Source organism: Schistocerca americana, chromosome 2 (genome assembly GCF_021461395.2).
Source record: "Schistocerca americana isolate TAMUIC-IGC-003095 chromosome 2, iqSchAmer2.1, whole genome shotgun sequence".
NCBI classification, from domain to species: Eukaryota; Metazoa; Arthropoda; class Insecta; order Orthoptera; family Acrididae; genus Schistocerca; species Schistocerca americana.
Window position 1 is genome coordinate 523,543,139 of NC_060120.1, and position 16,501 is coordinate 523,559,639.

At 40.3% G+C, this 16,501-nt stretch overlaps 1 protein-coding gene across 1 annotated transcript in view; it reads left to right on the forward strand.

The window, feature by feature from the left end:
* Positions 1-6,191: 6,191 nt before the first annotated feature.
* The window catches only part of LOC124595748, an 87,584-nt gene continuing 77,274 nt past the window's right edge, over positions 6,192-16,501 (forward strand). The window contains exon 1 of the mRNA XM_047134625.1: positions 6,192-6,234. Coding sequence (XP_046990581.1) covers positions 6,207-6,234 — 28 coding nt within the window. The 5' untranslated portion in view covers positions 6,192-6,206. The remainder of the gene's footprint in view (positions 6,235-16,501) is intronic.

Here is a 16,501-nt window from a genome sequence, read left to right on the forward strand (position 1 = left end):
CAGGGCACCAGCAACAGTCCAGTCAAATTGAGTATGATCTATCACCATGTAAACCGTCGAAATCCACTGTAATTGAAGTAATTGATGACAGGGTACTAGGAAACGCAGAGGAAGGCTGTTGAAGTCGTGGCTTCAATTCCTGTAGCAAACTAATCAGACACTATAAGCGCATTAGAAGTAAATCAAATTACCGGTTAACTGTATATTGTGCGTCTTGTGAAAGGGAGCAGGAGATCGTTTGAAAGAAAACAGTCGGTCCCAATTACAAGCTCTGAAAGAGCGTGTGGTATCACAGTTTGATAGAGAGAGGTCGTGTGGATCTACAGTTCACTGTTGGCATCTGCAGATATGGGCAGTAAAAGCGTCTAAAATGGTTGACTTGGACAATTTCAAAGCTTCGAATTCCTTTATCGACAGTCTTAAAGCTGAGTATTGCATTTCATCTAGGCATTTTATTACATTTGTCACACAGAAAGACACAGAAGACGATAATAGTACACGTCAGAAGCCACAACAGTTTGTGGAAGAGGTAAACATGTTTATGACAGAGCAGAGTGTGGAGAGAGAAAATGTTTGGAACAGTGACCAGAGCCAATTCCAGTACTAAATGCTTCCACCATGTACGCTATCCCACAGAGCAGAGAAAACTACAGCTGATGTGTTGTAGTCCTCAACATAGTTCTACCCACAGCTACATAATTTATGTCGCTTTATCAGTGACAGACTGACTAGCAAATAAGTTGTACATCTGTTTTCAAGAGGAAAAAAAAACTATTACCCAAAATGTTTCAAAGGAACTTGAAACAACCTGATCACGTAACATTCATGCGGAGGCAAGCAAATGTAGAACAATGACCAAAGAACAACATGAAACGATTTGTTACTTTAGTCCTTAGCGAACATGCTGAAAATGAAAATAACGTATTGCTGTGTAATTGATAGTGTGCGAATACTCGTTGTATTCATCTAGGTGTAAGTTTTCCAAACAAAGAAGTTACGCTAAATATATTCCACTAAAATCACCATACACTACTCTCTCTTAATGTTTACGTCTTCCGCCAATATAAGCTCTATATCAAAAGGATTGCTGGTTATATAAGACTACGATGTTCCAAAGCACAAGCGAAGATACACGTAAGTATGTCATTTTACACTACGCTCTGTGATGTACAATCAAGTTTCTGCAACAGAGTATACGCATATGTTGCAATATACTTGGTAAAAGGCCTGTTATGACACTGACATACGCACATTATCATTTAAAATTGCAATTAATGTCATTTTGTTACTGGACTGATTGAGTACGAGAGTGATTTTGAGTATAGAAACATGGGTTTAGTGAGGTGCTGACTTTGTTCTCGTAAACATTATTTTAAAAACTCCTGCATCTGCAGAATGAGGATTGGTATAAGCACTATCAGGTGTGTAGGATATATGTGTTCTGAGCTACATGATTACTTTAGGCTGAGTATTTTTGCACTGTTGACTGAAAATGTGTGTTACACTGACGTCATTCAATTACGTGTTAATATTCTTCCGAATCCCTATTTGCCATTTAATTACATCATATTACTTTATTTCTCTGTATTAAAATGCCACTTGTGGGAGAACACCACGTTCTGCATATAAATTATTCTGACCACTGGTTTTTCTACGATCGGGTGTTATTTTAAATATGGTACTGTGCGGTTCCAACAGTTCGTTGTCAAAGCTATTCCTTGTTAGTAAAATATACGAAAGTAGCCCATAACATTGTTTACACAGCAGGAGAGGATGAAGAAATTAAAAGCTCATCAACAAAATGGATATTATACTGTTAATGGGGATGTACTCCAAGGAAGTCTACATTCGTGACTTCCTGTTCATGTTCAGCAGGGGCTGCAGGAACAGAAGTGCGTGTGCTCTGTAGGAAAAAAGTGTTTGAGATTTGCTGTATCAACAGTAAATGATAAGACCTCAGAGTTCATCATTGTTGACACATCTGTCCGCTTATTTATTACAGAGTACGAGGTAGTTTCAGATGAGAATCGACAGTGAGGTGCGACAGACTGTTCATAGCCCTCGAGATCACACCAGAATATACAGCTAGAGGAAGAGCGCGAAATGGCGGCGGATCAGAGTTCAAGCGGCTATCTTCATAAATTATTATTTACATACATTATTTCGGGTTTTTTGTTTCCCTCGTTTTTGTAACAGGTTTACCCCTAACCGAAGTCAGCTTTATGATACTAGTTGCTACATTATTAGTCATGAAATAAATATATATGTTTATATCACCGCCACGAATCAGCCGATGGTTGAAAAATATGTAGAAGCTCAAAAATCAACATTTATTTTTGTCCATGGACGTTGCATACAATCGTGATTGTTGACCATTAGAAAGAAGGCGACAGAGGAATAAAAATCGATATCGAAGTATATTTTCGTGCATAAGAAGCCACGTAATGTGGAAAGATAACTATTTCTTGAGAAATGGGACACAAGCTCGGATATTGATATGGTGGGAAATCAGTGGCGTCTTTTTTTGAAAGGAACCATTCTGACATACTCCTTAAGCCACAAACGAAATTCTCACAATGTCGAATGAGATCTGATATCTCTCCACTCGAAGTGAGAAAGGCTGTACCGTTCAATATGTAACAACTAAAACGGCTTCTGACACAAATGTAACAGTTGTGTTACTAAATGTGACACTTCGGTCACTCAGTGTAACTGGGTTTTCTCTTTTGATGCTGTAGATTGTCAGGATGAGCATTCTACAGCATTCTGTCAGGGTGAAAATATTAAATAATTAACTTTTCTCTCTTAACAACATGTGGGCAGGGTGGGTTCTTCCTTGGCTCGGGTATGAGGTCGAATGATTTTTACATAAGATAACTTTTATTGAAGATCTGTACAACTGTATCTTACGGGATGTTCTGGTTCGGAGAGCGGCAGCTGTGTCGCTTGTGAAGTCTTCTGCTGCGGCAGCGGCGGCGGCGGCGGCGGCGGCGGCGGCGTCTGATTACGCGTAGCGGTGTGTATCTTGTGTCTCCGTCTCGCCCAGTTGACTGGAGACGCGCAGCGCGAGGTGGCCCGTTTAATTATTGCGAGCGAAATCGTGCATCAGATGATACCTTGGGTGTGGCGTCCCAGTGTTTCTCTTCTCTAAGCGGCCGCGTGTGTTCAGCGTCGGCCAGCGGAGCGGTGCGGCGGGAGAAGGCCAGTGTGGCGAACTCGAACCACGGACTCCCGCTTTCCAGTCTTCGGCTGTCAGCTCTTCATCCCAGCTCACAGGTGACTACTGATGTGAGGCCGTCTCCTTCCCGTCCTCACGAGTCACCCGGGTATGTAAAAACCAGACTTCAAATACCTTTTAACTTCTGTCTTCTGGCGCCGCGACTGCTGCTTGCTATTCCATTACAGCGGCGGCGTCTGTGCAAGAAGCAGTCTCTTCTTGCATGACGGTCTTCAGCACCGAAACTGACTGAAAACTACTGCTGCTCTTCTTTTCTTCCTTCGTCTTTCGTCTCCGTCCCCGTCTCCGTCTTCGTCTTCGTCCCCGTCTTCATCCGTCTTCATCTGTCGGGCCCACCGCCTCTCGCGTATTTATTCACTTCAGTTCACTGGAGGTGAACGACTTCACGGCCATTGCCTCTTCTGTCACGTTGAAAAGTTTCTCGAAGAATCTTCTTAACGTCGGTCATTGGCTCTTGGAATGTAGGCGGGGGCCACTGATCGCATGTGACGACTGAGAAACACGTGAGCCGGTCATTGCCTCTTCCGTCACGTTGAAAAGCTTCTCGAAGAATCTTCTTAACGTCGGTCATTGGCTCTTGGAATGTAGGCGAGGGCCTTTGCTCAAATGCGACAACTGAGAAACACGTGAGCCGGTCGGGCGATGCCCTGACGGCTGAATCGACAGCGCCCGCTTATGTGGAACTTGCTGACTTCACGGTCTATGTCTCTTCTGTTCTGCTGTTCTGCACGCTGAATGCCAGTATGTAACTCTCTAAACTAAACCAAGTTTTTCATTTATATTCTAATTTCTAGTTCACTTTGATTTCACTAATTTATTTACCTAAGTACCACTCAACAGTTATGAAGATTTGTCTTCAGTAAAACTTAACAGAATGTCGTCTCTGCCATGATTACTTCCAGGTAACAGTCAAAATGTTATCAAATTGTTTGGTTTACTTGATTTTTAATATTATTAATTTCTTCTTCATCGTGAAGTCACTCAAAAAATATAGAAAATCTTTCCAAACGCTTTCCTCAGACAACTGATTAAAAGATAGTAAGTATATAAGTATTCGAAAGAAGCAGTAGGAATGTAAGTGGTAGCAGGATACGTGAAACCATACAGTGACATCGGTATTTGCTGTTTGCAAGATCTATAAGCTGTGAAGCGATGTTAATTGTTATTCATAGTTCTTCGCTAGTTATAGGAAGAGCGAACGGATATTCGTCTTGTTGCAACACCTTTGGGGAAGTGCAGTGCAACTGAAATTAATAATGGTCTTAGCTCTCTATGGCCCACAACGTCTCTGTGCATGAGGTTCAAGTCTATGTTACTTACTGCAAAAGTGTTTATTAATGTGGCTTGTTTCTGTTCGTCTAGAACCATCTTCAGATCTGCAAATTTCGGTTACAGGAGGCAGCATATGAAGGTTGCTGTGTGCCGACGGGCTACTCCTGTAACCGAAATTTGCATATCTGAAGATGGTTCTAGAGGAACAGAGACCAGCAACTTGAATTACATTGTTGCAATCAAGACGGATTATAAGTTTAAAAAGTTATTGCGGTATTCCACCAGACATTACGTCTGTTTTTGCAAAATGCGAGGTTCAAGGCATTTAAAAATAATTTATTTCACTTCAATTTTCTAAGGAGAATGTGACATAATTCACTTCCACTTTAAGAATGTACTACATATATAACTAATATGTCATTAATACTAAAACCCAAAGTAATTAAACATTTCTCATGTTAAGTACGTATGTGTACATATGTGGAGCTGTTAGTGATATGTGAAGCATCGACTCTTTCTCTGTAAGTCGTACCTTGTGTGACATTCCCTCTAACAGAAAGGTGAGGGACAAGATTGTAATTCGAAACAATTTACACAATTTCGCTTCTAGCCGCCTGGGTATTTGATCTTTAAATTATTTCCTTATTTCTTATCCACTTCTTATGTGCTCCAGTCTTTTCTGCATTTTAAAATGCATTTTCCAAGTCACAACATTGTCTTGTGTTAAATTATTACTTATTAAGGTGCACGACCAACGCAGTATTCGGAAACCGTCAGTACTTTATATAGGATGTCTTTCCTACGAGACGTTACGCGCCCTTTCTCTAGAGCTGTACCACATATTTGCCATTTCCGTTTTGAATTGTGTAGCTAGACTCAATCCTAACAAATAATGCTGATCTACTCTTTCGTATGACGGCCAGTGTCCACAGAACGCGTCATTTGGTTCTTCTTTACACGCAAAATGATTTTTTAAGGAGCGGAATTTTACGTGCCCATAGTATATAGTGCTCCCACATATAATCTCCCGCATAAATATATGTATAACTAGGAATAAGAATCTGTAACGTAAGAATTAACCAGATATTTCAAATATATTTAATGTATTATACAGGACTTAAAGGTGTAGATCTCGATAAAATTACAAATGCTGCTTTATTGAGAAAAAAAAATATTCCTTTCCAGCATGTGCCTAAATTGAGTTATACTAATGTTAATAAGTATTATCAGCAATTTCTAGAAAATCGCTTCTGTAGAAATTTGTCTTCTAATTGCGGATTTGACAAGTACTGCCCCTAAGACGAGTGTGAAAATAACAACTCAATTGTGTTGCTGAGCCTTGGCAGTTAATTTCCCTGGACACCTGTCTTTTCGTTTCTTCGTCTCTACTACAGTAACACACAACGCGAAAAAAAAAATGAAAGGAAGAAAAAAGCAAATCAAAAGACCCAGTATGGCAACCAGTTTTACTGAATGCTGTAGTTGTAATGCTGATAATACGTATGACACAGCGAACGATCACAGATCCTTTCAAGTACAAGGAAAGTCAGTCTACTGCTAGCTGCTGCAGCCACAGTTCACGGAACGGAAAATCAGGAGGGAACTTAACGATAACATTCGATGATGCCATTGGGTGTCTAAACATATATAAATGAAAATATAACGCAGAGAGCAGTAGTAGTTTTTGTCGAGTACAATGAAGGCTGCTTTGTTGCTTGTTGCTGGTTAGTATTGGTAGAATTTATTATCTTTCACTCAAGATAAACGTTTTTTTCTTAACTCCATTTTACATTATTTCTCATGTATTGATCCGTGTGAAATGCTATATCCATGTATTGAAAGATGGTTGTATAGCGGAAAGAAAAAAAAAAGTTTCCATTAGACTTTAAAATGCATATCTTATTCCGAATGAGAACTTTTTAATCTTCGCTACTGTGGAGCTTACCTCGTCTACTGTAAGCTGTTTGCTATATCGAATCATCAGCAGAGTGCAGTAAGCAACTGAGTAAAGCACTTTGACCACATTACATTCTTGTATCATAAGAAAATACTCACATATACTCTCCTGTGTATATAACTGTTGCACAATAAATAGAAACAAAGCATCTAACTTGAAGATCGATGCTTCACGATGGAATTTAGGCAGTTACAACCCGATCGCTATTGCACGAGTATTTTCCGTGTACAACCACCTTATAAATGTAAAAAAAAAAAGAAAGTAAAAGAAAGGCAACGAACGGCTGTCTTACTGTAGAAAGTTGTAATTATGTATCACAAAGTTGTATGAATGAATTTAGAAATCAGAATAAAAGGTTTTTCATCTCCAGAACGATTGAAAGCTGCTTCTGGTAATCGCTTCCCACGCCCGGGTTCCCGGGTTCGCTTCCTGGCGGGGTCATTGATTTTCTCTGCCTCGTGATGGCTGGGTGTTGTGTGATGTCCTTAGGTTAGTTAGGTTTAAGTAGTTCTAAGTTCTAGGGGACTGATGACCATAGATGTTAAGTCCCATTGTGCTCAGAGCCATTTTTTTGCTTCTGGTAAATAGCTAATTACACTTAATTCACGCAAATGCTGGACAACGATGGTCACGCCTGAGCTTAGATGTAAAAGAAGAAGCGTTAAATGAACTCCAAAGACGGAAAATCTGTGATGAAATATTTTTAATAAAAATTTTAATTGTGACTAGCAACACTTCATAGATACGGTATTGCGTCGCGCAATCCACGATAATGCTGCCTCTCTGAAAACATCTTTAGTCGTAACAGAAAGTAATTAATTCCTTATCTGATTCTATTCGAGTACTGCCGTAGAAACTTTCCTTCAAGGCTACAACCTATTGCCAGTAGTAATGTTATGAAGAGATATGTCATTTACAGAACACAACATAAAATCATAAAATTATTTTGGCTACAAGACAGCCAGTATACTTTTGTCACTCAAACATGTATTGCGCTTATATCACATTTCGTTTCAACTGATTGTCTGCGTTATCATAGCAGTGCTGCGCCACATGAAGAACCATAGTTACCACAGCTTTCTATTACAATGACTACTTGATTGAAAATGAGTTGTCAAGTAAACGGTTCCTTTTTCTTTTACCTATATTTTTCCATTATGGTTTTCTTGGAAGTTATGATGAGAGGATAGGACTACGTTGATGGTTTGACTAAACCAATGTAATGTTCCAAGAAAGCTCCTATTGTAGTGGCTTGCGTATAACACAACTATAAAATTACTGGATTGATCTTACTTTGCAGTGAGTTGCTAGCGGTACGATATAATGCTTTTTATGAAATTCAATATAGACAGTAGTCTCTTTTTGATAGCGATCAACTTGAATAAACCTGGGCCACACTGATTTTTAATTAACTCTAAAAACCTTCTTGCGACCATGTACTACGCACATACACGTGTGCTCCCTCACTTATACTTTACCTTTCGGTATTCTCGTACGTTGTCCACTAAATGACAATTCGGAGCTGTATCCAATATTGTTCGGAATATTTCAAGGAGCGAGGCTTCGATGTCGGCGACATTGCCCATACTGTGATTCCTAGTTGATGAGTACCACAAGACTTCTGTTTGCTGAATCAGTTTGGTTTCTTATGGAGTACACTTCCGTCTTCCGGGGTTCATTTATTCTGCAACGACAACGAGTTAAGCATTCAATCATGTGTGCTTTTTTCGAGTCGCTTGGAATGCTTTGCCTCTCTTTCGAATTTCGATTTACTTTTGCTAGAACGGGAGAAAGTTGTGAATAGGGCCTTAAAGACATCTTCTCAGATCCGGATACATTTCCACTATTGAGCGGTTTTAGTTTCTATTGCTCGATCAGTTACGTCAATGTCGACTAGATGGGTCTTATAAGACAACTCAGCGAAACCTCCTTGTGTGGTGAAACAGTTTCCGAAAAGCGAAATCAGTAATTCTACCTTATCTCCGTGATTTGTTGCGAGGGTTCCAGTACGCTCAAAAGAGTGACTTAATAAATGAAGTAGATGTATATATTGTACCAATACATGTTAAGATTGTTGGTCACATCGGCTAGTGATTGTTTAATTTAAACCTCATGGCTGCTTTTAGGTTTTGCTTTTAACAAGGCTCCGAAGTCCTTTAAACCTGTACTGAAGCTCTAAATGTTTTGACAGAAACTTAGTAACGTATCACTCGAACTGTGACGGTCTTTGGATTTCTCTGAAACCTTACTCCCCACATACAGGACTAAGATGCAGTTTGCAAATACTCGTGGAGTTGACCATTTCGTGTTTCACACCCTCGTCGCTAAAGGAGCTGGTTATTCGATCTTGACAGCTGAAATACACTGCAGTTCAATTCCTGATATTTCTTCTGAGGGGGAATTCTTTCCTATATCCAGTAACGTTCTACTGATACCAATAGCCGTTGAATTAGTAACAGCCCTATGATCACTGATCTTCTCGTTCATAATAACTGATACGCGAACTATAAGTCTGTTCCATTTAAGAGAATTCCCTATTAGTCACTTCTGTAAATAAAATGTTGGTGATACTTGTTAGATATGAAGTGAAATGAGCATATGGCACTTGTGATAAAAATTGCCATGTACCGTCTCATACAAATCCTGCCTGTCACATCAGTTTTAATCGAATGGCTCTATCATTTAATAGCTATATGTATTTTGAGAGTTAGTGACTGGTGTTGCAATCCTTTTACACTTGAGAAATAAAGAAGCATGTCGCTAAAATGTGATACGCACTCGAATGCGCACGCAACAACTCTTGTAGGAATGGTGAAAAGAGTACTCCAGCTTTATTTATGTAACAAAAAGTTACTGCACCAATTATATTTTGCTGACTTAGGACGATAGTTTCCGCAATTTTACTTCACCTTAGAGTGTTGTTGGAAGCAACATAAGGTTTAGATCATTTGCCTGCGTTGGGTTATTCAATGATTTTTCCCATGCGATCTTCTGTTTACGTTTACTCTAAGAGGGTACTACAGATCCGACAGTGAGAGGATACATAGTCTTCTTGGTAGATGCCATCGTGCCGAAGAACATTTAACTGTACGGAGGGGTGGACACGGTCCCCAAGCACAAACGCAAACTAGTTTAGATCAATTACGCCTTCCATTATGAAGAATAACCGACACGAATACATTCCTCAGACCATAACGCTCCCTCACTGATTGCAGGTTGTTTGCCCTGAGATGTTTCACGCCGTACACGCCACCCGACATATACCCGATCGAGCATAAAACGTCTTTCGCCTAAAACGGCCACTCAAAGCAGGTCCGGTTCAGGTATTGGAGTAAAAATTGAACCCTTCGTCGCCGGTGAACAGCAGTCGACGTGAGCGTACGAATGTGGCACCTGCTGTGGACAGCGGTAAATAGGAACTTTTGCTGGATGGTTGTTGAACAGACATTGTTGGTAGTCCTTTTGGTTCATCTGGGGCGTCTTTCCCTCAACTGTTGCATGCCTTTTCATGCGTACACATCCCCGCACCTGTCTCTCACTCCTTTCATCTATGGCCCATTCTGCCCCACTGGTCATGGTGTCAGTTTTCGATAGGGCACTTTTGCCAGGCACAGTTCACTTTAAGCAGGGTGACACTTGAACAGTTTACAAACTGAGACGTGCATCCACTCTTGCCCCGTAAGGCAATAATCATACCCCTTTGGACGTCAGATAAATAGCTTCGTTTCCGCATTATGACACCGACTTCACTGTCCCCCGCGGCTCCCTGATGATCTTTATGTAGCCTCCACTGTCAATGCTGCGCCCTACCTTCATTGAGTTGTTATCTGGCGCTGATGTCGAGCAATGGCGGTGGTCACATTACTGTGACGGAACCGTGTATGTACTAGTATCTTGGACTTAACGTAGATAGTGAAAGGACTCTGATGTCTCCCATCGTACAATATGCGGAACATCACAAGAAGTTATGTGAGACATTCCATTCAAGGCTGTCACGTCTTTGCCTCTAAATTTAGTTTGAATGTAAAAGAAAAACAAACAAATACTAATCATCTCCATCACGGGATTTCAGAGGACGACCAGGGACAATAATTTAATGGGGTACGTTCAGTATCTTGATGAGGAGCAAAAGACTTTACAGAGCCATCCACTTGGAGATATGTGTGCTTTTCAGCGAAACCCCAGCTACATGATCGTAACGAGGAAGGCTTCCTGCTCTGTAATACTTTTTATTCTTTACGACTAAGGGTAGAGTGGGCTGTTTGATGTCAAAACCAATGAAGAACCTAACTTTATCAGCCAAATATCTGGCTACCATTTAGTGTGGGAGAGCCTTACAAGAAAAGCAAACCTTCCCAAACGTAATTAAGGAAAGATATAATATTTTCAATTTAATTGTGTGATAATATCAGACCAACAAGAACTTGAAAAACCACTGTATTTGTTTATTGGAACACGAAATTAATTACGAGAGCTTGTCCGACATGAGCATAGCGTGCATGTCGCTGTTGACTCGTTCTTTTTTATTTTCTCGGAAGAGCGGACTGTTCAAATAACACCTATGTAGCATTCAGTAGTGTTGCAGTGCTAAGTGGGAGAGTTCCACTAGCAGCCATTAGACGAAATGGCGATCTGTAATTAGGTTCACTGACTTTTACAGCACTGGCAGCACTGGCGGAGGTCCACGGACAACCAGAAGAGTCGACCACCGCCAACATCGGGAATGAGAATCTAAGCACCGGAAATATCTCGGCTGAGAATAGATTTCTGGGGAGGTCATCCTACACGGAAGATGATGATACCATTTGTGTCGCAGCAGACAACAGGTTCTACTTGTATGCTAATTCGTTGAAGCTGTATTCTTGCTACAACCAACTACCGAAAGGTAAGTTACTTCGAGCAAAACTGTTTTCTGTTCAAAATTGACAAGATAAAACCAGTTTGTTCAGCATAAAAATTCGCGTAGGGTTCCACAGCGAAAGTGAAAATATGAGTGAAATCAAATCATCAATGAACAGTGGCTACCCTTGCCTCGCCGAAATTACGAAATTGCAACTTTTCATGATTCTTCACCAAAACCATTCAGAGCAATTTGCTGTGCATATTTAGTCCACCTTTTACAGTAATTTTCTTTCCCCTTAAAACATCATGTAGGCATTAAAGTAGGGCACAGACTCATTCACTGTTTTAGTGACACGTCTACAATGTAATGTCGGAGCGAAATATAATCTACTTATAGACTATCACACACCGTACTACAATCAACCGTATAACCATTGCAAAAAATGTCCCAAATTTCAGGAATTTATAAATAGCAGCATGCCTCACATTTTAATCAGGAGTCAGTGAAGGTTGAATAAAGAACCTGATAAAAGCACGTTAATTAAGCGTAGTACTAGTTAAGATTTCCACTGAGTTAGAAGTTCTGCCTGCACGTGTGTTGGTTAGCACGTGAGTACATGAATGTTAAATAATGAATCTTTAGATGGAAATGTCTAGAAAACAAGCGGTAAAATCTACATGTATAGTAAGTTTGTTACTACACAGACACGACATTCTCTAGCTTGTCTTTTGGTGGCCACTGTTGTAAGCAGGCTGATACATTGCAGTCACCGAGAACAATAGTTAAGGAAAACGCACCTTCTATCGAAGCTTTCAGAAGGGCTCAGCTTATACTGTGAAATTGCTCATCGTGTCCTAGCAGAATATCACGATTAAAACTCACCATGAGCCGACCAAAATGCTCCAGCCCCAGGCGCCATAGTATTATTAAACAGAAGGCGGGCTCGCATCTCGCACAAAGCTGAAGTCCATAACTTCACAGAGATCGTGCTGAGTATCATGGGCGCAATTTCAAGAGAATAATTCTTCAAACTCTAACAAAATGTGAATCTTCTAGAGTTTGGGAAAATGAAAGGTCTCACTACTACAAACTTTTGGTCTGTCTCAAAACAATTAACATTTTGGTGAACTTGCGCTCTCCAAACTTGGCATTCTGAGTGATGGGGAAAGATACCTGATTCATTCAGTGTTTCTAAAGGGTGATTCCGTCGTTTAGCATCCGCAGTTCTGACTTTGACGATAGCTTCTGACAGTACGGCGCAATTGTAAATTCTTTGTGATTGCGTTTATCTGTTGTCTGTTCAAGTCTAATAATTGAATTTATGTCAGCGATGAGTATCTGTGTCCTTTGATGTTCGTGACTATTAAGTATCGCGAAGGCTAAGTCCCATCACGAATCAACAATCAACTATCCCGTTATCTGTCTAAACGGTAAAGATGATTTTACTTCACTCCGACTTCTGACTAATACTTCCTACCGTAAAACTTTTAAACTTTACATCGTTCTTTAAAACAACCTAGTAGCGCTTAGTATGCGTACTACTATTGCAAGAGTACAAGAGAGAAATGACGTTAACATCTCATTGCCGAGTTACATTGTAGTCACCGCAAACTTACAGCTCGATAGGGCTACAACCCTCTTCTAGGAAAAATGTTATTTTTGGTCAATTTATGATCTGGGCTTTAACCTCAGTAAATAATAATTTCTTGAATTCTTTCTGTTCCGTATCATATGGTATTCTCTCACTGAGTCCTTTCTTTATGATAAGCATTAGTGTTTACATAACATTCTTGTTAATTAAACTGTCAAGAGTGTATATTTTGTTGTCAGTAGCTGCCATCACTGTCAAGATGACTGATTTTTCTATTTCTTTTTGCAACAAAAGGATGTTCGTTATGGGTTGGGTGAACGATCAGACGGCGTAATACCGTTCCTGACCTGTACACGAAGGACAGAGTAAACGCATTTCATCCAGTCACGTTGGATCGTTCTACTGTTAACATGGTCTCAAGTACGACACAGTTTTACGGTTACTGGGGACCAGCGATGCTGACCATTTCCAAATCACACACTCAGGGATTGCCAGATCAGTTCTCAGCAAATGAAACCGAGGTCCCTCAGATTATCGTCATTTGCCTCGTCACAGGATACATGTGTTGCTCACTGAATGCTTCGCACGCCAGGAGCATTACCCTCCTAGAGGAACGTGGTTCTAGTGACATCCTTAAACTTTCCAAATACGCTATCAGTCAGTTTTATTCGCGTCGTCAATCTTCCAACTGTCTGCTATAGTACCAGTAAGGATAGGAACCCTGTAACATAGCACACTGTGTGACCCCAAATTATCTCTGATACACGACCATAACATAATCTTGCCACAATGCTGACAGTGAAATTCGTGCTATGTAAAAAGGGTGAAGGCTTACCACTGTCTTTTTACTAGTAAAATTAAACTGCTATGTTATTTTTGTACTTCCTATCTTTACTAAAGCGCATTTGGCTTCGTTGCAGTTTACGTGGTGAAACCAAAGAGTCAGTGTAAACCATACCTGTCAGATTGTCCCAGGAACTAGGAGTATTGCCAGTCCGTTGCCTCAGCTTGAATGGTCTGCGAGGGAGTGGAGACTAAATGTCTGACCTGCTGACTGAAGACATCTGCTGTTTCCAGAGGAGCCAAGAAACTGCAAGGGTGTCAGAACTTGACACATTTATTTAAACATAAACAGTGGAATCTACACATCCTATGCTGTGTCAGTTACTAATTACTTCACGACAGGCAGTAAATATCATTACTGTAAAGATTAGTATTAAAAACAGTGCATTTGTATTCTTTTTATGTTTCTGTTGTTTCCCAAACAGTTGTGTGCCGACGCAAGAAAAGTGTAGTTTCATGACGTCAACTGTTATATTAAACGGTAGAATATATTTCTCTACCCACAGGTTAACGTAATTACTGAGAAACTACGGCTTGTCATTAATAACATCAAATGCATTTCATCCGTTATCCACGCTGACCTCCTAAATTCCCAATATCCAAATCCAACCTTAACACACTGACTGCCACGAGGACACCGGCGGCCACAGCAAAGACATACAATAGACGCCTCGGCTGGACCTTACGTGGCATGGGAAAAACGTGAAACATTTCTAATCCAGAGGAAATGGTGTCATATCTCACGGTTCTATACAAATTTATTGCAAGCTATTTGAAATATCACGCCAAGATGCGTTTTCGCATTATCGAAGTAGTAAAAGCGACCGTGTACCGTCGCAATTACTAGGTCTTGTCGACTGAAGCGTAAGTAAAGGTGCGTGCGGAAAAGTAATGCCTCCGAATTTTTATATGTGAAAACTTATAAAGCTTTTTAAATAAAATAAACTTTATGAACACTCTACATTCTTATTCTTCCTGTCACTATGTTTATTCAAACAAGAGAAAAGTTTCTTGATACCCTCACTGTAGAATGTTTGATTTTGTTCAAGGGGCCACAACATTACTTCTACTTGCACATCTTCATCACCATCAAAGTGAAACCCTCTAAAAGTTTTCATCGCGTTTTGGAAAAAGATGACGGGCGGATGGGGCATAGTCGGGGTGTATGGAAGATGATCTGTGACCTCGTATACAATGTGTCGGTTTGTTACACCTGTCGCAGCGCTTGTACATGCTCTGTCGTTGCCATGATAAAGGAAAGGTAGCTCCATCTGTGCAAGAACTCTTCGAATTCTTCTTTTCAGTCTCTTGAAGGAATACAACAAGCAGTATCTCGAGCTCTGTCACAGTTACGCAACACACCGCCATGTCACACGCTACAGTACGTAGCCCTCGATCGGCAGAGAGTTGCAATTGCGTTATGGAATCGTGAAAGTCGACCGAGTAATATGCACTATGCGTAATAGGGTAACATGCATTGATAACACGATGAAAAACTCGGAGGCATACATCCCGTCTTATCGATACTTACTTTCATTTTTTTCTTGGGTAACATCAGATATCCAAGGAAAAAATCATGGTGCAAAGCGAGTGCTACAAAATAGTGTTATATCAACAAACAGAAAGATAAATAGAGACAGGTAAGAAATTCGTCATCAGTTAGATTAAGGAAACCATACATTAATCATAATTTATTCTGTTCACTACTAAAACTTAATGTACATCCCAAATGGCCGCAAAACACATAATTTGCTTGGTAGGAGTAGCCAACAGCGCACACGATTAAGAAAAAATGCCGCAAGTCACGATAGGCATTTGATTGCTGATCCCAGTTCAAGATAAAAATGTATCTACGTAACCTTAGTCCGACTCACTGGTTAACAGAAATTCGATTCAGAAAATGAGGCTCTGGTAATGCAGCGGGGCTAAGAACAAGTAGCACTAATTCTGGGCTGAGGTGGAGCTCTCCCACTAGCTCGGTGAGACGAGAAAATGCCGTGGAAATCGGAGACTCAGATTCAATGACGTTCAAGTTGAGTTTGCTCCAAACGTTCTTTTTCAGTCAAAGCATCAAAGAGTGTCCAGTTGGAACCTCCAATTGTGGTATGTTATCTTTTTCTATCGGTCTTTATTTAAACATTACTACATAACATAAACTTCTTATATATGAAACATATGTTTTACTCTGTCCATGAGTTAATTTAAAACAGTTGAAAATAATAGTGCACACAATAACATCTTCGGTATCCAATGAAGTAAAAAAGACGCAACACGTAGGGGACACTAAATTGCACATTACGTTACACGTTATAATTCCATTCTAGACACCCATCGCCCAGGCGTATATTCACAGTGCTGGTACGTAGACACACGAACAAATTTCACTTCAGGGAAGGCGTTCAACTACCTTCCATTTGCAAAGACAAGGCAACTAGCTGTATCATACGTTGCTGGACCCTACACAACCCGCCTGCATCAACTTTTGTTAAGTTTGCCTCCCCCCTCCCCTCAACCACACACACACACACACACACACACACACACAAACACATACCAAATCAGACTCTAGTGGATTGCCATCTTGGGATTCTGGACTCCAGAACATCGAAAATCCATGACCGATTCATTTCCCTGGAAGTGCTTCTATTCCAAAGTGTAGCAATATACCTTCGTTCCGAAACCTAATGTGTAACTGAACACAAAGAGAAACTTTTAAAATGCATTGTGGAATGTATTGCAAAGGAACTAATTACGCAA